Source organism: Rattus norvegicus, chromosome 2 (assembly GCF_036323735.1).
Source record: "Rattus norvegicus strain BN/NHsdMcwi chromosome 2, GRCr8, whole genome shotgun sequence".
Taxonomy (NCBI): Eukaryota; Metazoa; Chordata; class Mammalia; order Rodentia; family Muridae; genus Rattus; species Rattus norvegicus.
The window spans coordinates 186,870,495-186,894,568 of NC_086020.1; the positions used below are offsets into that span (position 1 = coordinate 186,870,495).

The following is a 24,074-nucleotide window of genomic DNA, read 5'->3' on the forward strand; positions in this document are numbered from 1 at the left end:
GTGACTGTGGATGGGCTTCCTTGGCATCAGTAGCTAAAAGGGTTAACCACAGGTTTTCATGGAAAACTTAAGTGTTGGGCACAAAGGTAGTGGACACAACATAACGGTCCCAGTTCTAAACAAGACACAAACTAAGATGTTCACAGCCTCAAGTTAGGGGACAGACGCTCTAAAACAAAGTAATTATCTTGACACCACAAAGCACACCTGTTTACAGGCAAAGACTCTCCAAAAGCTATTTTTTTTTTTGAGAGAAAAATGTTTATTACAGAGGGTTAAAGACAAAGAACTCAAGAAATGAGGCAGACAGTGCTGGAGCAGGCCTTTCAAACAAAGTCCAGGCTTGTGAAAACCTTCTGGTGGAGACACTTCTAGAAGACAGACATTACCTCAGGCTTAGAAAAAGAAGCCCCAAAGATCTGCATGGAAAAAACCCGGAATGCAGATGTAGCAAGAAAACAGAGTACTTGTTAGAGCTGCTTGTAGTAGAGAAGTTAAGGAGAGCAAGGATGACAAAAGAAGTAAGTCACCCAAGAAGTCTACTTTTCAGACATGTAAATCCCCTGAGGGGGTGCACCGTTCCTGGAGGTACTGCAGTACCAGGTCGATGCGTGGAGTGGACGGAGAAAGCTCCTATTCCAACTCCTAGTTCCAAAAATCCATTTAATATATTGTCCTCGGATAGAGGACGTATCAGATATTAAACTGATAAGAACAGATACTACACTTGATCTTAGCCAAAAGGCCGAGAAGTGATCTCCAAAAGCTATTAAACACACATAAACATGAGCAGAACTCAGTGGAAACTCGTGGACTGGCAAGGTCACACAGTAGGACTGCCCTTCACACAGTAGGCAGGAAAATGCTGCTGTCACTGCTGTCAGCTGCTATTTTGCCTATTCCATGTTAAGAATAATGAGGCAAAAAAAATATTGCTCTAAATCCTACTTTCTGTTCCAAACTGGAGGAAATCATTGAACAAATAAACCGTGCATAAAAATGGCCTCAGAAAGGGTCAAAATGCATGTTCTCTCTGAATATTAGCTAAGGCCTCCAGGGGGCAGCACCAAGGGAGGGCTGGAATAAGACTGCTCTGTCCTCCTGTCTGGGGCTCCTCACAGCTCCCTTCCACTACCACTCCCATTCCGTCCAACTTTATTTTTAGCTGCCAGTGGGAGGGGGCAGGATGGGAGGGAAAATAACGAAAACAGTGAAGGAGAGAGACAGAGCGACTCAGCTTTCCGGACAGGACCCGACAAGCAGCCATGGAGCTTCCCTCCATCCCTCACCTGTTCTTGCCCCTTGCGTTGCTGACAGGTGAGGGAAGTGAACTTGGTTTCTGGTGGGAGTGGAAGATGCATGGATTGGTTAGAATTGGGACCATTATGGTTAAAGGTCTTTGGGAGCTCGGGTCAGAGGTTAATACTGATACTATATTTCATGTGTGCACTCATATTCTTAGACTCCCAAATGGCAGGGGCTAAAACTTCCTCTGGCTTGAGTAAGGTTTGTACCTAATCCTCTAAAACCTTTGTCCTAAACTCCATAGACATGAGGATACAGAAAAGAAACGTCTCTCATCGGCGGGTCCGATTCCTGCTTCTCCCTGCCATTGGTGCTCCTTGGTGCCTGAGGCATAAATGCCTTACTATGTGGTCAGAACTCTGGGTTCGCCTAACGACGGAGCTACAGTTCTGGTCTCATAGCCCTGCCAATTTCCTGGAGGCGAAAAGCCTCACATATAAAATACCTTTCTGAAAGTGAGCGCCGTGCAAATTGGAGTTAGATATTGGGGGATGGAGGGTTGCTAGGATGCAAAGAGCAAGACAGTGGGGAAGAGAATCATGGGAGGGACAAGAGGCTTGGAATTTCTCCCTGCTAGTGCCCTATAATCTTTGTTTCCTAAAATAACAGCTCTGATTTTAAGGGCATTGGGGTCAGAAGAAAGGAGTCAGTAGGACACAGTTGGGGACCCCTAGAGTGAGCCCCCAAGTTTGAGGAACTATGGGAGTAGGCAAAGGGTTTTTGTAGGGTGGATGAGACAAGGAGCAGATTGATGGGTGGAATCTTGGGGGGTAGATGGCAAACTGAGTGTGGGTAGGCTGGTGGTTCCACCCACATAATTAGTACTGAGGTTGGCAGGGCTAGAAGGAGCCAGCGCCCTAGACCTTGGAGAAAGAGTGCAAGTGTGACAATGTCAAAAAGAAATGGAAAGAGGAGACGCCCAGGCAGGGAGCTCCTTGCCCTCCTCCTCTTCTCCCCATGGCCCTGGGTTTGGGAAGAATTTGGAAAGGGTGGTGATTCTGCATCTTCAGAAAAGCCCTCTTTCTCTTTTGACTCTCACAGCTTAGAGAGGAGACCGTGTGGGAGGAATGATGTGTCAAGAGTAACCCATCCTTTCCAGATGTGTCTGTGAATGAGATTTCAGGAATGAGAATAAAAATGCAGCTGTGCTTCAGCATGGCACAGGGCCTTAGGACCCCTGCCCCTGCCCCTCACCCCCTCTCTCTGCAGGAAGAGAGTCATCCAGTCATCCCACCTGGGACTCTGAGACACTGACACATACCAGATGAGCTTCTAAGTAACCAGACAGGAACACCGAGGTGGAAACACTCCTCCCGGCTTGTCTCCGGCTATGCCTCTCCGGTCCTTCATGACCTGATTGGTTGATGCTAATTATGCTCCTCACCCCTCAGGTCTCTGCTCCCCCTTTAATTTGGATGAGCATCACCCACGCCTATTCACAGGGCCACCAGAGGCTGAATTTGGATACAGTGTCTTACAGCATGTTGGGGGTGGACAGCGATGGTGAGAGGGAAAACGGGAGCATGGGGTTAGGACTCTGATTGCACCGATAAAGGGAGGCGGGGTAGACAGGTCCCAGCTGGCTGTTGAAAGTGCCTAGGGCTTCATGCCATCTCATGCTCTCCCTTTGCTCACTGAATCTTTATAGCCATATTCTCCTTCCAGGATGCTGGTGGGCGCCCCCTGGGATGGGCCTTCAGGTGACCGAAAGGGGGATGTTTATCGTTGCTCTATAGGGGGATTCCACAGTGCTCCATGTACCAAAGGCCACCTGGGTAAGAAGAAGCCTGACTTCTCCCCTACTAACCCCTGGTTTTGACATCTAGTAACTCTGACTCCTTGGACATCGGCCTCTTTGCCCCCATGACTTAGACAGACCTTGTCGTCAATGGATTCTTTTTCGTTTTCTTCCCTAAGACTCTGAACGAAAGCACCAGAAACTATGACGCCATGACTTCATTCTTTCTACCCCTTCTCCCCACTCCAACCAGGTGACTATCAACTGGGAAATTCCTCTCAGCCTGCTGTGAATATGCACCTCGGGATGTCTCTCCTGGAGACAGATGCTGATGGGGGATTCATGGTGAGCTAAAAGACGGGCCTCAGAAGGCTCAGAGCAGGGAAGAATTATGGTATCTGGGCAGTGCTGGCATATGCCTTTGATCCCAGCGTTCTAGAGGCAGATGCAGGCCTGACCTACAGAGTAATTTCCAGGACAGTCAATGCTATGCAGCGAAATCCTGTTTTGAAAAACCCAAAACCAAAACTAACCAAACAACAACAGAAAGAGCATTATGGTAAGGGAAATTAGTCTGTATAGAAGAGACAAGGAATTCAAAATCCTAGAGAGCAAGATAGGGTGCCCCATGGAGTGGTCTCCATCTCTTTTTTAACTAGGTGTATGTTCTGAGAGGCCCCTCTCAAGCCTGGGAATATCTATGTCCCCTATCTGCCAGGCCTGTGCCCCTCTCTGGTCTCGTGCCTGCGGCAGCTCTGTCTTCAGTTCTGGAATATGTGCCCATGTGGATGCTTCATTCCGACTTCAGGGGAGCCTGGCACCGACCGCCCAACGTGAGCCACTGGGAGGGCCCAAGAGCTCAGTTTCCAGATGGGGATCCTGGGTGGGAAAAACAAACCAAAAGACTTGGTGGAGGGTCTACACAGCTATCCTCATCATTCCCAAGAGTGCTTGAAGAAAAGGCTCCTGTTCACTAACAGATTAGAATTCAGACTCCTTAGGAGAGCCTCAAGACACCAGGATCTGGTTTTACCAACTTAAAAAAAAAAAACAAAAAACAAAAAACAACATATCCTGCACACAGCCTGCCCCTCATCTATCACCTTTGCATTATTGTCGTTCCATGCTGTTTAATTTTGGACCTCGATTCTTTTGTTTACAATGTCCTCTACCTGAGTGCATTTTCTCAGAATCTTCAATATCTTATTTTTGTGGGTCTTATGGATACCAAGTGAGCTCTCAGTTATTAGGTTCTTCCCTCATTCCTTTCATATACTTTGTTATCTGCTGCCTTTGGGGAGATATTCTTATGCAGTCCAAGCTGCCTTGAACTTGGAATTTGCTTGCCTCAGCTTCTCAAGTGGGATAATAGGCACGTATGGCCTTTGCTGGACATTCCCCTCCCTGGCACATTAGAAGGGCATGAGGAGAAGCCTTGGTTCGAATACTGCCCCTCCCCACACAAACACAAAGGAAAGCGAGGCTCTCTCAGTCTTCTGTAGCCCAGAGTAGCGGTAGGTTTCTCACTAGAGCATGTTTTATTCTTTATGTTTGCCCGTCTCTTCTTCATTCATTTCTACACTGAGGACCTAGCACAGTGCTTTCCTTGTAAGTGAGAGAGCAGTCCCCAGTAAATGCTTTCATTGCAGTGATCTCCTTGGATATTTTTCCTTGTTGCCTCTACGCCGATCCTTCCCTGTCTTTGTATCCCATTACTATATCCCCGCTTCTAGGTTGTCCTACATACATGGATGTCGTCATTGTTTTGGATGGCTCCAATAGTATCTATCCCTGGTCAGAAGTTCAGACTTTCCTTCGGAGGCTGGTAGGAAGACTGTTTATCGATCCAGAGCAGATACAGGTGAGAGAGAGATATGGATGGGATTGGAGGAATAGAGACAAACATTCACGGTCCTTTCAGTGTAAGTGGCATAGTGGCATGTCCAACCTCAACCTCTTTTTTTTTTTTTTTTTTTGAGCTGGGGACTGAACCCAGGGCCTTGTGCTTGCTCTACCACTGAACTAAATCCCCAACCCCATGTCCAACCTCTTAACATCACCCCAGGACATTGTCTTCTACAGAGCTCGTGCTCAAGAACTGTGCCATTAAGTTACCAAAAAGTAACAAAGATTTCATAATGTTTGAAGCAAGTTTATGATCGTATGGGGGCCATGCTGATAGCTTCCCTTTGATGCATGTAGTTGCCTGGGGCCCGCAGGCTGCATGTTGGACACACCTGTTAGGCGTTCACTTTCCCTTCAGCCTTTATCCTCCATTTTCACCCTCTACATACGTCCCATGTGTGTACATGGTCTGTTATTCTCAGGTAGGACTGGTACAGTACGGGGAGAACCCTGTGCACGAGTGGTCCCTGGGAGATTTCCGGACAAAGGAAGAAGTTGTGAGAGCAGCGAGGAACCTCAGTCGGAGGGAGGGGCGAGAAACGAGAACGGCCCAAGCAATAATGGTGGCATGGTGAGGCATGGTGAAGGGCTCGTGTGTGGGAAGATGAAGGATTAGCAGGGCGATGGAGAGGGACTGGAGTAGTAAGCACATCACAAGACACGCTGGGGGCTTATCTTCGTGCCAGAAGTTCACGGAGGTTGCTGTCACTGTATTTGCATTTTACAGTGTCTGTGGCTGTGTCTCTCCCTGTTTGTTTTGTTTCCACATACAGAACTCCATCTCTTCTACTCCTGGGTCTGATTCTTAGCTTCTTTTTTTTTTTTTTTTTTTTTGGTTCTTTTTTTTCGGAGCTGGGGATCGAACCCTGGGCCTTGCGCTTCCTAGGTAAGCGCTCTACCACTGAGCTAAATCCCCAGCCCCTGATTCTTAGCTTCTTAATCACTTACACCGGGCCTTCTTTTCATACATGACCCTAAACCTCTGGGGAGGCTACCTGACCTGGCCAGTCTCTATTCTCCATTTCCTTGATCTTGCGAACCCAAGTGCAATGTTGGCTGAATGAATCTATGAATGGATGAAGCTTGTACATATATTTACACTGACGACAGATTATTCTATATGTTCTGTGCCATCCAGACAGTTTGCATGCTAGACACTGTTGGGGGATGGTGTAAAAGGCACCTGACCTCAGTGAACTGCTGACAGTGTTAAATACACTGTACATGCATGTGTACGTGCATGCATGCCTGTGTGTATGCACGTGCTCTTGTGCACGTACACACACATGACCGTATCTCATTCTTTTTCTCTCTCTCTTCTTAGCACAGAAGGGTTCAGTGAGTCCCGGGGCGGCAGACCAGAGGCCGCTAGGCTGCTGGTAGTTGTCACTGATGGGGAGTCTCACGACGGAGAGGAGCTTCCAGCAGCGCTAAAGGCCTGTGAGGCTGGAAGAGTAACACGTTACGGGATTGCGGTGAGACTTGATGGAGTCTGGTCGTTTTGTTTTGTGTTGTAGTGTGTGTGTGTGCGTGTGTGCGCGTGCGTGCGTGCGTGTGTGTGCGTGTGTGTGTATTCGAGTGCATCTATGCATATACATACCATGGTGTATATATGTAGGTCAGAGAACAACCTCAGATATCAGTCCTCACCTTCCATCTTGTCCGAGACTGGACACCTCGTTCACTGCACCATGCAGTGGACACCTCGCTCACTGCACCATGACAAGACTAGCTGACCCACAAGTCTTGGGCAGGTCTTCTGTCTCAGCTTCCTGTCTCTTGGTCTGGGACATGCTGAAATTACAGATAAGCTTGTGCTGCTGCATCCAGAATTTTGTGTGGGTCTGGGGATCTACACTCAGGTTGTCAGGTTTTCGTAGCAAGCACTTTATCCACTGAGTCATCTCCCCACCACGAACTGACTGTGGATCTAGAAAGACTGAGGAAGAAAGACTTTCAGGATGTAAAAGGAGAGGCAATAGGATTACCCGCTGCCTGGACTTCAGTTGTTCTCTCCCTCCCTTGGCTTTGTTTAGTTGACTCTGTTCTATATCAGCTCTCACACCTTACTTCTCACAACTAATGGACCCCATCTTGATCTCAGGTCCTTGGTCACTATCTCCGGCGACAGAGAGACCCCAGCTCTTTTCTTCGGGAAATCAGAGCCATTGCTAGTGATCCAGATGAGCGATTCTTCTTCAATGTCACGGATGAGGCCGCGCTGACGGACATCGTGGATGCGCTGGGAGACCGGATTTTTGGCCTTGAAGGTAATGAGTATCCTGGTGAAACGGAAGGCTGGGTTGGGAGCCTTTTAAAGTGGGTTCAATAGAGCAAGCTCCCCTGATAGAACCTTGCAATTTTCTCATGCCCAAGGATCCCGTGGAGAAAATGAAAGCTCCTTTGGGCTAGAAATGTCCGAGATTGGCTTCTCCATCCACCGGCTACAGGTTGGACAGACCCTGACCCTCTGCAAGGTCCCCTAGCCCTCCATCTCTACATCATCCTCTACGACTCCTAACTCAGATAACTCCATGTCTCCTTTAACTAGCCCACAGCATGCCTTTCTGACCACAGTGCACCCGAAAGTGAGCATCTCACCACTGGAAAGTTCTTTTTCTTCCAATTCCCTGCTGTCTTCTCAGTGTGCACATTTGGTTCTGCCCTTCAGGATGGGATTCTCTTTGGGATGGTGGGGGCTTATGACTGGGGGGGCTCCGTGCTATGGCTTGAAGAAGGTCGCCGCCTTTTCCCGCCACGAACTGCCCTGGAAGATGAGTTTCCCCCTGCATTGCAGAACCACGCAGCCTACCTGGGTGAGTCACAGAGAGTTGTGGGGAACTGGGAGAGACCAGGAGACCTGGGGGTGGGGGATGGGCCGTATGAGGCACTCCCTGTTAACTCAGGCAGTTTGTCCCTCAGCTCCTTAAATCTCTTTAGACCTCTCATTCCTTCAGCAAACCCTGCTCTCTGACCTCATCTTGTTTCCTTTTTACATCACCACCTCCTGGCTTTAGGTTACTCTGTTTCTTCCATGCTTCTGCCGGGAGGACGCCGGCTCTTTCTCTCAGGGGCACCGAGGTTTAGACATCGAGGAAAAGTTATCGCCTTCCAGCTAAAGAAAGATGGGGTTGTGAAGGTCACCCAGAGCCTCCAGGGGGATCAGGTATGCCATCATCAAGGGAGGGTGGGATCCTTAGACCCCCACCCCCAGAGACGAGAAGGGAAAGGGCAAGGCTGCAAAGGCAGGCAGTCTGTCAGATATGTGAGGACCAGCTTGGCAGGCTTCCTGCTGAGTCCAGTAGTTCACAGACACCTTCCCTGCTCTCTTGGGTCATCACCGTCCATCATTTCCAGATCGGCTCATACTTTGGCAGTGAGCTCTGCCCGTTGGACACAGATATGGACGGAATAACTAATATCTTACTTGTGGCGGCTCCCATGTTCCTGGGTCCCCAGAACAAGGAGACTGGACGCATTTATGTGTACGTGGTGGGCCAGGTAAGAATCAGCGAGACTCCATAAGATGTAAGTGGGTGATGGTGGAAGGGTCAGAAGAGGGAGACACACATATTTGAGAGCTCGCTGAGGGGTAAAGGTCACCAGATAAGCAATGCCTTTTATCCCTTCTCCATTACAAGCAAAATTTGCTGATGCTCCAGGGAACCCTTCAGCCAGACCGCTCCCAGGATTCTCGGTTTGGCTTTGCTATGGCTGCTCTTCCTGATCTGAACCACGACGGTTTCAGTGATGTAGCAGTGGGGGCACCTCTGGAGGATGGCCACCAGGGAGCACTGTACCTGTATCACGGAACCCAAACTGGAATCAGGCCACATCCTACCCAGGTCAGCAGTCCTGGGAGAAGAAGTAGTGTGCTGTGGCACAGGCCTTTCATCCCAGAAGGTGAATCTCTGTGAGTTCCAGGCCAACCTGGTCTACATAGTGAGTTCCAGGCTGGCCAGGACTGCTCGGTGAGATGCTGTCTTAAAAGCAACATAAAAAGGAACAACTGAAAATGGGACACTGTGGTAGGGGGAGGGTCATTTTGTCCTTGGCCTGTTTATCATCCAATGGGCTTAAGAGTCACACCAAACTGAGGTGGTGGTAGAGGGATTCCTGAGCTAGGCAAGGCTTTTTTATTTATTGATGGATAGGAATGTTAGAACGAACCTGGCAGGAGGAGAGGAAAGTGGTGTGAGTCTCTCCTCAGTCTCCTTTCTCTTCTCCTCAGAGGATTGCTGCTGGCTCCATGCCACAGGCCCTCCGATATTTTGGCCGAAGTGTGGATGGCCGCCTAGATCTGGATGGAGATGATCTTGTGGATGTTGCTGTGGGTGCCCATGGGGCAGCCATTCTTTTCAGGTGAGGAGTCACGCTTAGGTAGCAGTGGGACAACTTGTAAGAACAGAGGTCACACATTCGGGTTTCCCGGTCAGCTAATCTGATGCCTAAACCCCTAGTTGATGGAGTGAAAGGAATCACTACTGCCTCACTGGCTGATTGTAAGTACCGAAGAAGAGAGTCCACATACAGTTTCTGACAGTGTGGGTGGAGAGATGGCTCAGCGGTTAAGACACTGACTGCTCTTCCAAAGGTCCTGAGTTCAATTCCTAGCAACCACACGGTGGCCCACAACCATCTGTAGTGAGATCCGATGCCCTCTTCTGGTGTGTCTGAAGACAGCAACAGTGTACTTATAATAAACCTTTAAAAAAAGTTTTTGACAGAACTTTATTTTTATTATATGTGTATGTTTTGCCTGTATATATTTATCTATGTACTGTGTATGTGTGCAGTGCCTGGAGAGATCAGAAGAATCCCCCAGAACTGAAGTTTTACAGCTTGAGTTTACATGTGGGTGCTGGGACTCAAACCTGGGGAAGAGCAGCCTATGGTCTTAACTGCTGAGTCATCATCTCTCTAGTCTGGCACAAGTGCTTATTGTAATGAATGTATTGTTATGTGATTCCTGTCATAGGCTTCTGTGAAAAGTCACACATTCAGACCTTATTTATTTATTTGCTTCATCACAGGGAGGCAAGTACCAAGGTCGCAACCCTTATCTTTGCCATTTCCTCTGAAATTTCCGGAGCTCTAACACTGAGCTCCGTGTACTTCCGGCTTGTACTGCTCCTTTTTAGAACTTCTTTTCCACCCTGTTCCCAGCTCCCAGCCTATCATCCACCTGATTCCAACCCTGGATGTGATGCCTCCGCATATCAGCGTGGTTCAGAAGGACTGTAAGCGACGAGGCCAGGAAGCAGCCTGTTTGACGGCATCCCTTTGCTTCCAAGTAAAGTCTCAAACTCCTGGGCGTTGGGATCGCAGATTCCGTAAGTGGTTACAATGTATCTAGGACAACCCTCAAGTCTTGGCCCTTCCTGGTGTCTGCTTCTGCCTCCACCTTCATACTTGCCTCTCCCATTCAGACATACGGTTCTCAGCATCACTGGATGAGTGGACAGCTGGGGCACGTGCAGCATTCGATGGCTCTGGCCAGCGGCTGTCCCCAGGGCAGCTCCGGCTCAGTGTTGGGAATGTCACTTGTGAACAGCTGCACTTCCATGCACTGGTGAGGATGGGGTAGGAACTGCTTTGTGTTGTTCCAACCAGAACAGCAATGCATTGGAAACAGAGATGTTGAGACCGTTCTGATTTGGGGGTCAGGATGGTATGGATTGGAATCCTAGCTCTATTAACTTGTCACCATGGACTCTGCCAAGTCACTTAGCCACCACATCTCAGGGTCCTTGCTAAAAAGGGATGATATATATTGATAACTATTTCATGGGAGTTGTATCTGAATTATATTCCATCGTACCATGAAAACCTTGGGACAGTGCCCAGGGCATAGGTGATCACACTTAACCTATTCTGCAGAGGTCTGGCTTCTCCTCCAATCCCGTTTCCCCACGACCTGCCCTTCACTCTTGTTTCCCTCAGGATACATCGGATTACCTCCGGCCAGTGGCCTTGACTGTGACTTTTGCTTTGGACAACACCACGAAGCCAGGGCCTGTGCTGGCTGAGGGATCCTCTACGTCTATACGGAAGCTGGTTAGCAGTGCTCCATCGGGGTCTCAGTGTTGCCCTCCTAGTGAATTTAAGAGCAAGGGGAGGGGGGGTTGGGGATTTAGCTCAGCGGTAGAGCGGTTGCCTAGCAAACGCAAGGCCCTGGGTTCGGTCCCCAGCTCCGGAAAAAAAAGAAAAAAAAAAAAAAAAAAAGAGCAAGGGGAGGTCACATGCGAATGGTGAAATCTGATTCAGGCTCTGATGATCAAAACATCCCAGTCCTTCCTCCTTTCCTTCCTCTCGGACCCTTAACTCTCTTCTAGATCCCCTTCTCAAAGGACTGTGGCCCTGACAATGAGTGTATCACAGACCTGGTGCTTCAAGCTGACATGGACATCAGAGGCTCCAGGTTAGATGGAGATGCGCTAGGCAAATCAGGAGGAACTCAGGGAACCAGAGCAGGGTTATTTGTTTGTTTTGTTTTGCTGTAGTGGGGAGGTTCTCCCTAGGTAGCCCCAGCTGGTGTGGAGCTTGCTCTTAGCCCAGACTGGTCTAAGTCTCACAAAGGTTCGCCTACTTCTGCCTCCCAAGTGCAGGCATTAAAAACCATGTTGGAAATGAGACTTTTGATTCTCTTTTGCCTCTTAGTCTTTGCTTTGCCTCCTACTCTTAGGAAGTCCCCATTTGTGGTTCAAGGTGGCCGACAGAAAGTGCTGGTGTCGGTGACCCTGGAGAACAAGAAGGAGAATGCCTACAACACTAGTCTGAGTCTCAGTTTTTCTAGAAACCTCCACCTGGCCAGTCTTACTCCTCAGGTACCTTGGAAGAAGGGACTGAGGCGAAGGAAGAAAGGAGGAGGGAGACCAGGACATCAGCTATGGGGTGCTATGGAGAAGGGCTGCGTGTAGAGAGTGTGGGCGGAAGTGTGGCTCCAGCCACAACTCTAACTTCCACCTTCATCACTCTGCCTTCAGAGGGCCAAATCAGTGAAGGTGGAGTGTGCAGTCCCTTCCCCCCACGCCCGGCTCTGCATCGTGGGGCATCCGGTCTTCCAGGCTGGGGCCAAGGTAAATATGGGTTCAGGATGAGGACAAGGTGCTAAGAAACCTAGGCCTGGGATCCATGGGGCACGGAAGTTCTGGGAGAGGCATGGGCTCTTCTTCCTCCATGGGCTTTCCAGAAGAAGGTTCATTATTATCCCACCCATGTCATTTGTCCTCAGGTGTCCTTCTTGTTAGAGTTTGAATTTAGCTGCACCTTCCTCCTGAGCCAGGTCTCTGTGAGGCTGACTGCCAGTAGGTGAGACCAAAGGAGCTTCCCCCAAGCCCTTACCCACCCCTTTCAGAAAGTCAGAGAAGTGGGTGACTGGAAGAAACAATTCTGATTCCTCTAGTAGCAGAGCGGGCCCCTGAGCGGGGACTGAGATGTGAAACTTTCTCCCTGGCTCTGCAGCAGTAGCCTGGAGAGGAACGAGACCCTTCAAGATAATACAGCTCAGACCTCTGCCTACATCCGATACGAACCTCACCTCATGTTCTCTAGGTATGGCTGGGTGCCTGGCTGGGGCCCATTCTGACCCCGATAGACACATTGACATCTGTTGTGTTTTCTTGCTGTCCTAACTTGTGCTTTAGCATTCCCTGCAATGCAATCCTTGGGTCTTTTGGTCCTCACTCCCATTCATAGTCAACCTTTCCTCTTAAGGTTCTGAGCATTCCAACTGGGATAAACAAATATGGGGTTATGGCTAAACACTTTTGTTTTTAAATCAAACCTGTGTTATATTTAATTTCCTTCTTATCCTCTCCTATCTCATTATCCACGTGCTGACCCTACCTTCCCTGAATCCATGTTTGTATGCCGATCATGTGTCCTGTGTCTGTGTCATGGCTGTGACCTTATGCCTCCTGGCTTGGTGTCTGCACAGTGAGTCCACTCTGCATCGGTATGAGGTTCATCCTTACAGGGCTCTCCCAGTGGGCCCCGGCCCTGAATTCAAAACCACTCTTAGGGTGAGAAGCTGGAGGGGACTTGGCATCCTAGGAGTGGGTGTGTGGAAAAAGACTGAGAAGAGTCTCTCGTGGCATTGAGTGGCTGAAAGAGCAAATGAATGAAGCAGGTCCTGTCTCTCATTCTTCTCCCAGGTTCAGAACCTTGGTTGCCATGTGGTCAGTGGTCTCGTTGTCTCAGCCCTCCTTCCAGCTGTAGCCCATGGGGGTAACTACTTCCTGTCACTATCTCAAGTCATCTCTGGCAATGTGAGTCTGGGCCAGAGTGTGTGGAACCCTCCATCTGCTGACTCACTGCTCTCCGGGCTCCTCTTCTTGGAACCACTCTTACTTGTGGCTTGGGAGGAAGGAAAGGGTTTCTACATTAGAAGGGTTATAGGAGTGGCCTGTCCAGGGGGATCTTTCAGGTTGGATCTTTCTCTAGGCAAGCTGCACAGTGCAGAACCTGACTGATCCCCCAGGATTCCCTGTGCATCCAGAGGAGCTTCAGCACACAAGCAGACTGGTAGGAGTCACAGAAAGGTGTCTGGGACAGGAATGCAAATAGAGGTTGCTGTTTGGTGACAGGTGGGTGGGACGTGGCAGTGGGAGGTGGGGTCATCCCATTGCAGAGTCCTGATTTGTCTCTGCTCTGATAGAATGGCAGTAACACTCGGTGTCAGGCGGTGAGGTGCCATCTTGGACTGCTGCCTAAGGGGACTGAGATCTCTGTTGGACTGCTGAGGCTGGTTCACAATGAATTCTTCCGGAGGGTAAACTGGTCTTCCGTTCTGCTTCTATCTGAAACATTAACACAGATTGGGAGGCACATAGACTCATGTTTAAGTTCAGCCTCCCTCTGTTTGCCATAAGCAAGTAGTTTTATCTCCCTAATCTTTTTTCCTGATTTGTTTGTTTTGTTTTGTTCTGGAGACAGGGTCTCTTTATATAGCTTTGGCTGTCCTGGAGCTCACTATGTAGACCAGGCTGGTCTTGAACCTACAGAGCTTCATCTGCTTCTGTTTCCCAAGTGCTGAAATTAAAGGCATGAACCACCATGCCTGATCTTTTCCTGATCTTTAAAATGAGAACAATGGTACCCAGCTTGTGGAATAGTTCTAAGGAGGTAATGAGATGGACATAAGGAAAGGCCTCACTGGAACATAGCAACCACCCTTGTGTTTTCCTCTATTTAGTGTCTGTCTTAGTTAGGGTTTTACTGCTGTGAACAGACACCATGACCAAGGCAAGTCTTACAAGGACAACATTTACTTGGGCCTGTCTTACAGGTTCTGAGGTTCAGTGTATTATCATCAAGGCAAAAACATGGCAGCATCCAGGCAGGCATGGTGCAGGAGGAGCTGAGACTTCTATATCTTTATCTGAAGGCTGCTAGGAGAAGATTGGCTTCCAGGCAGTTAGGATGAAGGTCTTATAGCCCATGCCCACAGTGACACGCCTACTCCAACAGGGCTACACCTTCTAATCATGCCACTCCCTGGGTGGGGCGTATACAAACCATTAGAGTATCCCTTATCGCCATCATGGAGATCAACTGATAGAATGCCCACATATAATTACTCACCTAGTCAGATGTGGTGGTGAACTTTCTTAATCCCAGCACTCAAGAGGCAGGTGGATCTCTGTGAGTTCAAAGTTCCTTTTAGCTCAGTGGTAGAGCGCTTACCTAGGAAGCGCAAGGCCCTGGGTTCGGTCCCCAGCTCCGAAAAAAAAAAAAAAAAAAAAAAGAACCAAAGTTCCTGGCTAGCCTGGTCTACATAACAGGTCCTACACCAGCCAGACACACACACACACACACACACACACACACACACACACACACACACACCACACACACACACACACACACACACACTTCAAGTACCTGTTATAGGAATGACTTTGTTAAGTCAACACCAAAAAGACTAGTCCTAAGATGTATCATGTCTAACTCTTTGCAGGTATTTAATACTTTTCTTGTCAAACAAATGGATACAATAGTTGCTATTACTTATAGGATTTTTATGGGATAAGATTGCATAGTTGAGAGAGGGGTCTATGAGGGTCTCCAAATTGAAGTCACTATATGATAGGCACTCAGAAGTCAGTGTGAGCAGGGAAATAGCACTGAGTTGTAAATGTCTATTTAGCACTGGGAGGTTATATTGCGCATTTACATGTAGCAGCCACCTTCAGTACTGCAAGACCTCTGGGCTATCAGTCTTAGGTGAGTAAAGTCTGGCAGATTCTTCTGTTTGGTTCAGTTGTGTGTGACAGGATTGTCTCAGTGGCCTCTGGGACACGAGGCAAGCATTCTACTTCTGATCACCCCCAGACATTTTATTATTTTTATTTTTATTTTTCAAGATTTATTTTTATTTGTGCATATGTGTGTGTCTAGATGCATGTGTGTGCATGTGTGTGGGTGCTGCCAGGGAACAGAAGAAGGCATTGGGTGCCCCAGAGCTAAACTTGCAAGCAGTTAACCTGGGTGCTGGGAAGTGAACGCTGGTCCTCTTTGAGAGCAGCAAATTCTTTCTGGCTGAACCTTTTCTCCACTCCACCCAATCCCCAGGACTTCAGTGAATTGTTCTAGTTAGCCTTGAACTGATTCCGTTTCCTGAGTGCTGGGATTAGAGATGTGTACCACCATGATTAGCAGCAGCAGCAGCAGCAGCAGCAGCAGCAGCAGTAGTAGTAGTAGTAGTAGTAGAAGGAGAAGAAGAAGAAGAAGAAGAAGAAGAAGAAGAAGAAGAAGAAGAAGAAGAAGAAGAAGAAGAAGAAGAAGAAGAAGAAGAAGAAGAAGAAGAAGAAGCCACTAGAGGGCATGACCCCAGGACCCACATGGAAAGCTGGATGAAGTGACATGTATTTGGAATTCCAGTGTGAAGTAGGAGAACAATTCAGGTGCATCCCTAGAAGTTTACTTGCCCCCTAGTCTCACCTTATGACAAGGTTAAAAAAATAAAAACAAGGGGTTGGGGATTTAGCTCAGTGGTGGAGTGCTTGCCTAGCAAGCGCAAGGCCCTGGGTTCGGTCCCCAGTTCCGAAAAAAATAAAAAATAAAAAAATAAAAACAAACGCTTTTTAACCCTAGCACTTAAAGGCAGAGACAAGTTGATCTCCTTGAGTTCAAGGCCAGTCTGATCTTCATAATGAGTTAAAGGCCAGCTAGCCAATGAGAACTGTCAAAAAAAAAAAAAAAAAAAAAAAAGGCAGACCCCGTTTTAAACAAAAGGACAAAAGTAGGTACCTGAAGAATAATACCCAAGATTGTTGTCTTGATTTACACACACACACACACACACTACACAATTGTCATAGACACTGGCAGCACAAAGGCTGATCAAACACAGTCCTTAACTTCCAGGATCTTACAGGCCAGTGGAGAAAGACAAAGTTGTACACACAAGGTATACTAGGTTCAAGATCATGTTCTCCTAAGCTCAGCTTTTGTGGGGTCACCGTTGAGTCATAAGGTAGGCGCCTGGGCTTATGTGCGTCCATTCTTACTTGCTCTTCTTTCAAAGCCACCAGGATTCATTCTCAAGACTCCACTTTCATCGCAAGCACTTCTCAAAGGCCCCACCGCTAAACACAACAGTTGATAAAGTTTATCTCTCTCTCTCTCTCTCTCTCTCTCTTTTTTTTTTTTTTTTTTTTTTTTTGGAGCTGGGGACCGAACCCAGGGCCTTGTGCTTGCTAGGCAAGCGCTCTACCACTGAGCTAAATCCCCAACCCCAAGTTTATATCTCTTAATATCTTGCAGCAGACACCAAGATTCAACATGAAGGCTGAAGAACGCTCGACCTACTCAGATCCTAGTATCAGTGGGAGTTGGTAGGAAACATGTCTCTGATCTCAGAATAGAAAGGTTCAGCCCCATGGAGGTTCCTGAACAGAAAGGAAATTTTTTTTTCTTCTTTTTTTTTTTTTTTTCCCCCGGGGCTGGGGACCGAACCCAGGACCTTGCGCTTCCTAGGTAAGCGCTCTACCACTGAGCCAAATCCCCAACCCCAGAAAGGGAAATTTTTTCAACTTCCTTTAAACTGTGTATTTGCAGAACAGGCTTTCTAGCTGTTTCCCGGACTTTTCTAAGCCTGCCTCAGCTCTTGAATAATGAATGACCTGGAGACTTATTTATGCCTAGGCCTTAAGCGAGGTTTGCTCCCTAACTAGCTCATAACTTATATCCTAACTTATATTAACCTGTAATGCTATTCTATGCCTGCATGTGGCTGGTTATCTCTGAGTCCTGACAGTGAATCAATCTCTCGATTCCTCTCTCTCCCTCCTTTCTCCCTTCCTTCTCTCATCTCCTGGGGCAGGGAAATCCTCTCTCTGGTCTCCAGCAGAGACTCCCACTGGGATCAGAGGTCCTGCCTCCTCCTCTCCTGCCCAGCTGGTGGCTGATCAGCCCTTTATTAACCAATCAGGTGATAGAAAACAATTTTTACACAACATCGAGACAGGAGGTATTAGACAAAGCCAACATCCCAACTGCAACCAGATCTCTGGGCACAGTGCTCAGTTTCTGAATACACAGTGCACAGAACCATTCGCTGACAGTTTCCCTTCCTCTTTCCCCCCACTTATTTCCAACAACATCTTCTGGTCTTCAGGGCCCTGGTAACTGTGTCCATGGAGCTTCAGCCTTGTTCTTAGGGTTCCACACTACCAGATGATGGCTCAGTTAAAATGTTTTCCTGACTGCTTGTTCCACAGGCCAAGTTTAAGTCTGTGACAGTGGTCAGCACCTTCAAGTTAGGAACTGAGAAGGGCAGTGTCCTCCTACTGAACGAAGCCTCCCAGTGGCGTGAGGTAGGCTGGAGCTGTGGGAAGAGTGGCAATGGGTTGGGTAAAGGACCTTTCTCCCCCTCTTTTTCCTCAAGTTAGTTTTTTTTTTTTTTTTTTTTTTTTAAATCTATGTGGAGGTTGGGGATTTAGCTCAGTGGTAGAGCGCTTGCCTAGCAAGGTCCTGGGTTCGGTCCTCAGCTCCGAAAAAAAACTAAAAAAAACCCTTATGTGTATCAGTGCATTGCCTGCAGGCAAGTGTACCAAGTGAGTAGGGGTCAGAACCTCTTAGTTCTGTATCCCCCAGAACTGAGATGCGTTTGTGTCACCATGTGGGTGCCGGAACCAAACCCAGAACATTTCTGCAAGAGCAGCAAGTGCTTTTAACCGTGGTCCCATCTCTCCTGCCCCACAATGGGATTTTTCAGAGTAAAACTATCTCCGTGGGGCTGCAGTTCACCAGGCAGAAGGGGTGGCTCCCTGGGGTTTGCTTCTTGCTTCAAGGTTTTTAAGTAGAAAGAGGTTTTGGGTTGTTTTTGTTTTTGTTTTTAACTCTATTTAGGGGCTGGCTTTGTGATGACTTTGAGTGAGGCTATCTGAATTAAAGGGTGCATGTAAAACACAAGTCAGGCATGGTGATGCACGCCTGTAATTCTCATACTGGGGTGCCTGAGAGGGGAAGCTTGCCATGAGTTGAAGGCCAGCCTGGGACATGAAATGAAACTTTGCCTCAAAACCAAACCAGCCCACCAACCAACCCACAAAAAGCCACCTCAAAAGCAAAGCGTGGAATAGCAAAGCAAAGCAAGACAGGACAAAACAAACTCTTCTTGATACACAGAGCCACTTGGAGGTGATTCAGACCCTCCCTACCCTCATCTCCCTGTGGATCCTGGTTGGCAGCGTCCTGGGAGGGCTGCTCCTGCTTGCTCTCCTTGTCTTCTGCCTGTGGAAGGTAAGGCCAGCTTTTGTGGGTGGAAGAACATCTTATTCTGTCAGGAAGGACAGGCTATGTGCTAGTCGGTTAGATAGAATGAGGTGGGGACGGGGGTGGGGGGGAGGGTTGCCATGGTCCACTCTCCTTGACTCTATTCTACAATGATGGTTGAATTAACCCAAGCCAAATAAAATAAATTTGAGTCTCATTTTTGGAAACAGAACAAAAGTGAAGCCCTCCGATAAGTTGGAGGGCATCTGGCAATGACTGGTATCTTTTCCTCTATAGCTTGGCTTCTTTACCCGCAAGAAAATCCCCAAAGAAGAACAAAGTGAAGGGAAGTTGGAGCAGTGACTGCGGAAGGCTCAGAAGCCCACTTTGGCAGCCTTTTCAAGAGACTTGTATCCAAATGATGCTTGGAGGCTCAAAGGGGAAAAGATGCTGCTGGAGAGTGTCTCCTGACCTGCAGCCTCACTTGACTTTTGAGCCATGGGGATGCTTCTGGCAAGAGATGAAGCTTTGCCTTAGAGAAGGGCTGGCACCAAAACACTAGCATCCCCACCCTATGCGTCCCTCCTCCTGACCGGTTCCACAGCCAGCATTGGGTCTTTGTTTTGGGCTCTATCTTCCCCGTTACCAGGAGTCAAAAGATTTTGTTCCCGACCCCTTTCAGATTCCCTTTGTCCTCCCTCATAGTTCCCCGGAGGATTGGGGGTGGTGGTGAAAAAATGTACCCTCTACCGCTGCCCACACACACTCTCTCACCTTCCTGCCTGCTCCCCGCTCCACAGGAGAGGGCTGACGTTGGCTTAAAAGAAGTAAAAGTCAACATCTGCTACTTTCCCGTGGAGTCCTGTGATTCATGGAGTCGAATGGGGAGAGTCAACAGGAAAAAAGGAGGGAGGAGAAAAAGCCACAAGAGACACTCTGTACAATTCCAAGGCACAGAGAAGCCTTCAGACAGGCAACTGCCAGCCAGCTGAAACTTGAGACTTCACAGTACTCCCGCCCTCAGGTGCTGGGGAAACCCAGCTGCCCCACCCCCCACCCCCCGCCCCGCCTCGGGCTCTGGGCTCGGGCGTTCCAACCCTCAGCCTTCTCTGGGAGCAAAGCCAGGACTTGATGCTGAATTTTCCGGAGCCAGGGGCCCCCAGGTGGTTCAAGCTGGAATAGCAGGGAAACCCATTGGCAGTTTTATCCATTTACTCTTTGGGGCTTTCTTAACAGAAAGCTTCTCAGTGGTTGGGAAGCCCTTTCATCCCACCAGGTTTGGATAACAACAGTCCCAAGAGATCCAAACAAAGAGGAATCTGCATCTGGAAGCCTACGTGGTTGGCATCAGGTCTCTGGAGAGTAAGCCCTTACTTGCCCAGCATTGATTCTATAATGGGGATATCCTGGGAAAATCCCTGATACTCCTGTTGTATGCATAGGTTTCTCTGCTGGAGTGAGTTTTTCAGCCCTTGCTTGATTTCCATGTTGGAAATCGCATGTTAACTCTAAACTCTCTCCCTTTTGTCCTATGTTTTGGTTCATGGGCAATTGAAATTCTCATAGTAATGGGGGAACTTGTATTTTTATTGTAATTAAGACTTTGAAGAGCAGAGACAGTTACTGGTCTCCATAGTTCAGCTCTGACAGATGCCCTCTCAGACTGCGAAGAGAGGAAATCTGATTGGACAGTTGACCAGTTGCCAGAGAACCGGTCTTCCCAGGCTGTTCTCTGAGTCTGCTTGCAGTGTTTATTTTGGTGTCTCTGGTCTTCGGCAGAGGCTCCCTCCTGGGGGTTGTCACGGTGAGCAGATGATCAGAACAAATAAAATCCAGTTATCAAATGGCTTCTGCCTCTGTTTGACTTTCCTAGGATGCAGAGTGCTCGTGAATAGGATGTGTAGAGGAGTTTTAATGCAGCAACACGGCTACGCTGGCAAGGGATCACATCCAAAGACCTTCTAGGTCCGAGTGATCTGGCTGTAATATTGACATGCCTTTACTCCCAGGAGACACAGGCAAGCAGATCTCTGAGTTCAAGGCCAGCCTGGTACAGAGTAAGTCCCAAAAAGTTCAGGTCCAGGCATGGTGGTACACACCTTTAATCCCAACACTTGGGAGACAGAGGATGTAGATCTCTGAGTTCTGTTCAGTCAGTTCAGTGAGTGCAGTTCATTGAGCTGGGAGTCCAGTGAGTTGAGCGTAGCTCAGTTTGTGGAGTTCAGAGGTGGTTTTTTAAGGAACAGTTTTACAAAGACGGGTTGCAGAGGGAGCACACTAGACACAGGTGAAGACAGAACAGGCCAAAGGATGAGAAGGAGCCAGGAGATTAAAACAGATTTCTAGAGTTAGTTTGAGACCAAGCAGAGAAATTCATTGAGAAGTTAGATTGACTCAGTCAGTTTGGAGAGGAGTTTGAGCCGGAACAGCTATACTGGCTGGTTCTGTGTGTCTCCTTGACACAAGCTGGAGTTACCACAGTGAAAGGAGCCTCGGTTGAGGAAATGCCTCCATGAGACCCAGCTGTAAGGCATTTTCTCAATTAGTGATCAAGGGGTGAGGACCCAGACCGTTGTGGGTGGTACTGTCCCTGGGCTGGTGGTCTTGGGTTCTATAAGAGAGCAAGCTGAGCAAGCCAGGGGAAGCAAGCCAGTAAGTAACATCCCTCCATGGCCTCTGCATCAGCTCCTGCTTCCTGACCTGCTTGAGTTCCAGTCCTGACTGCCTTTGGTGATGAACAGCAATGTGGAAGTGTAAGCTGAATAAACCCTTTCCTCCTCAACTTGCTTCTTGGTCACACTGTTTGTGCAGGAATAGAAACCCTGACTAAGATAACAGCTGAGTTGAACCAGCCAGTCAGAGTTCAGAAAGCACTAGAGGGGTTGGGGATTTAGCTCAGCGGTAGAGCGCTTGCCTAGCAAGCGCAAGGCCCTGGGTTCGGTCCCCAGCTCCGGGAAAAAAAAAAGAAACAACAAAGATAAGAAATAGGTAAGAAATAGGTGAGGAGAGAGAGAGAGAGAGAGAGAGAGAGAGAGAGAGAGAGAGAGAGAGAGAGAGAGAGTTATAGTACAGGATTGGGAATAAAGAATTTGGGTATATAATCCATGCAGTTTCAAATGTATGTAACCTGAGACAGATTTAACAACTGTGCCAGCCTTCTTGTGTTTAAACTAGAGGTTCTGAGAACTGAGACCATCCAGATAAAGGGACCATGCTTAATAGTGACCATAATTATGAAATATTTTGTTGTTAGAATAATCTATTACTCCATGTGTTATGAGGAGGGGTAGAAGATCTACTGACATATAAGGTGGTTCCCAACTCTGATTTGTTACCTTTAAGCTACTTGATCCTCCTACGAACTCTTTACCGTGTGCTTCATGTCCTGTGAAGCAGACTCCTTGAGCTTCTGTGGTGATGATTAACTGAAGGTAAAAGTCAAATCTACTTGATTTATTTAAATATCTGCGTATTTTCTGGTTCTCGTGTATTTGTCTGTTGCCTTGGTGGTAGTTTTCGGATACGATCTTCTGTAGCCCAGGTTGGCCTGAATTTGTCGTATAGTCAAGGCTAGCCTTAAAATCCTGATCCTTCTGCCTGCACCTTCCAAAACGCTGGGATTACAGGTGTGTGCCACCACACCTGGCTTTTTCTAGGCAATTCATGGACAACCGGGGTTCTTATATCGCCAGTAAACATACTAAGAAGATGTATGGCTCATATGTATCTGTACCTTCAAAGGCCAGAAGAGGGCGATAGAGAGCTGGATTACAGGTGGATGTAAGCAACCCAGTAGGTGCTGGGAAACAGATTTGGATTCTCTGAGAGCAGGAAGCGGCTCTCTGCCCCTTCTTCTTTACCCATATGATTAACACACACACACACACACACACACACACACACACACACACACACACACACACACACACACACACTGGGGCTGGCAGATAGCAATCTATTATCTTCTAGAGGTCATAAGTTTGCCTCTGTTCCTTAACCCTGAGAATGGGAACCTGTTACATAATGACCTCCCTCCGCTTCAAGGTGGTCAGCCGTTTAGTTATAGAAAAGATCCCACAGCGACCCCTCTCTGTACTTCATTTAAGCTATAACTTAACCAGCCTTTGTGAAGATGTTACATCTGGGGCTTGAACGGAGGCCATACTTATAATTGAAAACGTCCCTCAGGGATGGAGAGATTGCCCAGTGATTAAGAGCACTTGCTGCTCTTGCAGAGGACCTGGCTTTGTTTCTTAGTACCCATGTGGTGGCTTAACATCATCTGAACTCCAATTCCAGGGGAACCCAAACTTTCTTCTGTCTTTTGCAGGCACCAGGCATGCACATGGTACACATACATACATGTATGCAGACAAAACACTCATACTCATAAAGCGAATAACTCTTTTTTAAAAACCTTAAAAAACAAAACAGAGGTGGGTAGAGAATCCCTCACTTCCTTACTCCCAGTGAGCTTCCAAAAGGAAATGGGGTGCTACTAAAGACTGGTGCATCTGATCTTTCTCCGTCTGTCTCTGTCTCTCTGTCTGTCTCTGTCTATCTCTGTCTCTCTGTCTCTGTCTCTGTCTCTGTCTCTCTCTCTCTCAGGTTTGTTTCCATTTTTTATTTATCTGTGTGTGTCTATGTGAGCGTATGCCACATATTTGTCTGTACCTGCAAAGGCCAGAAGAGGGCGATAGAGAGCCAGAGTTACAGGTGGATGTAAGCGGTCCAACACAGGCTCTGGGATTTGGAGGCTCTGAGAGCAGGAAGTACTCTTGACTACTGAGCATCTCTCGGTCCCTTCTTCTTTACCCATATGATTAAAAGAACACATTGGGGCTGGCAGATAGCAGGTAAAGGTACTTGCCACAATCTTGACAGAGTTTGATCCCTAGAATGTATATGATCCCCAGGATATATATGATGGAAGGAGTGAACCCCTGCATGTTGTCTGCTGATCTTCACAACGGTGCCATGGCAACAGCTCCCATCAACACATACACACAGAAATAAAGACATGTAATAATTTTGAAAGAAAACCTTTTGGGGGCTGGAGAGATGGCTCAGTGGTTAAGAGCACTGACTGCTTATCCAGAGGTCCTGAGTTCAATTCCCAGCACCCACATGGTGGCTCACAACCACCTGAGATGGAATCTGATGCCCTCTTCTGGTGTGTCTGAAAACAGCTATAGGGAACTCATATTAAGCAAAATAAATAAATAAATTTTTAAAAAGAAAACCTTTCCCCCCATTCCTGTCATCTCTTAGTGTTTGGCTATGATCTAGAGCATCAAGCCCTCCAACAAGGACTTATCTGCCTCCTATCCGTCCTCAGCTCAGGAGTTGGGCTCTTTCCACCTTTCTCAGCCTGTTCCTCAGGAAGTTCACTAGGTTTTTTAAG

General features: G+C 47.9%; 1 protein-coding gene and 1 non-coding gene across 3 annotated transcripts; one reads left to right on the top strand and one right to left on the bottom strand.

The window, feature by feature from the left end:
* Nucleotides 1-566: 566 nt before the first annotated feature.
* On the bottom strand, nucleotides 567-757 carry Rnu2-64 (RNA, U2 small nuclear 64). Its single transcript, XR_005501741.1, has one exon. It is a non-coding gene; the product is annotated as a U2 spliceosomal RNA (small nuclear RNA).
* Nucleotides 758-1,216: 459 nt separating this feature from the next.
* Itga10 (integrin subunit alpha 10) lies at nucleotides 1,217-20,518 on the top strand. 2 transcript variants are annotated; one of them, NM_001107699.2, is made up of 30 exons: nucleotides 1,217-1,317; nucleotides 2,697-2,808; nucleotides 2,971-3,080; nucleotides 3,297-3,388; nucleotides 3,762-3,876; nucleotides 4,777-4,904; nucleotides 5,371-5,519; nucleotides 6,273-6,423; nucleotides 7,053-7,218; nucleotides 7,325-7,398; nucleotides 7,620-7,764; nucleotides 7,966-8,114; nucleotides 8,306-8,449; nucleotides 8,590-8,793; nucleotides 9,180-9,310; nucleotides 10,115-10,281; nucleotides 10,378-10,520; nucleotides 10,892-11,005; nucleotides 11,284-11,369; nucleotides 11,634-11,775; nucleotides 11,935-12,027; nucleotides 12,183-12,259; nucleotides 12,413-12,502; nucleotides 12,888-12,972; nucleotides 13,105-13,218; nucleotides 13,394-13,474; nucleotides 13,608-13,721; nucleotides 17,674-17,769; nucleotides 18,584-18,697; nucleotides 18,968-20,518. In NM_001107699.2, the coding sequence occupies exons 1-30, from the start codon at nucleotides 1,266-1,268 to the stop codon at nucleotides 19,031-19,033; spliced, it is 3,504 nt and encodes a 1,167-aa protein (NP_001101169.2). In that variant the 5' UTR covers nucleotides 1,217-1,265; the 3' UTR covers nucleotides 19,034-20,518. The 2 variants fall into 2 exon arrangements, with proteins under 2 accessions (NP_001101169.2, XP_038958307.1); XM_039102379.1 differs by lacking the exons at nucleotides 1,217-1,317; nucleotides 2,971-3,080; nucleotides 3,297-3,388; nucleotides 3,762-3,876 and having other exon boundaries at nucleotides 2,721-2,808.
* The last annotated feature ends 3,556 nt before the right edge of the window (nucleotides 20,519-24,074 follow it).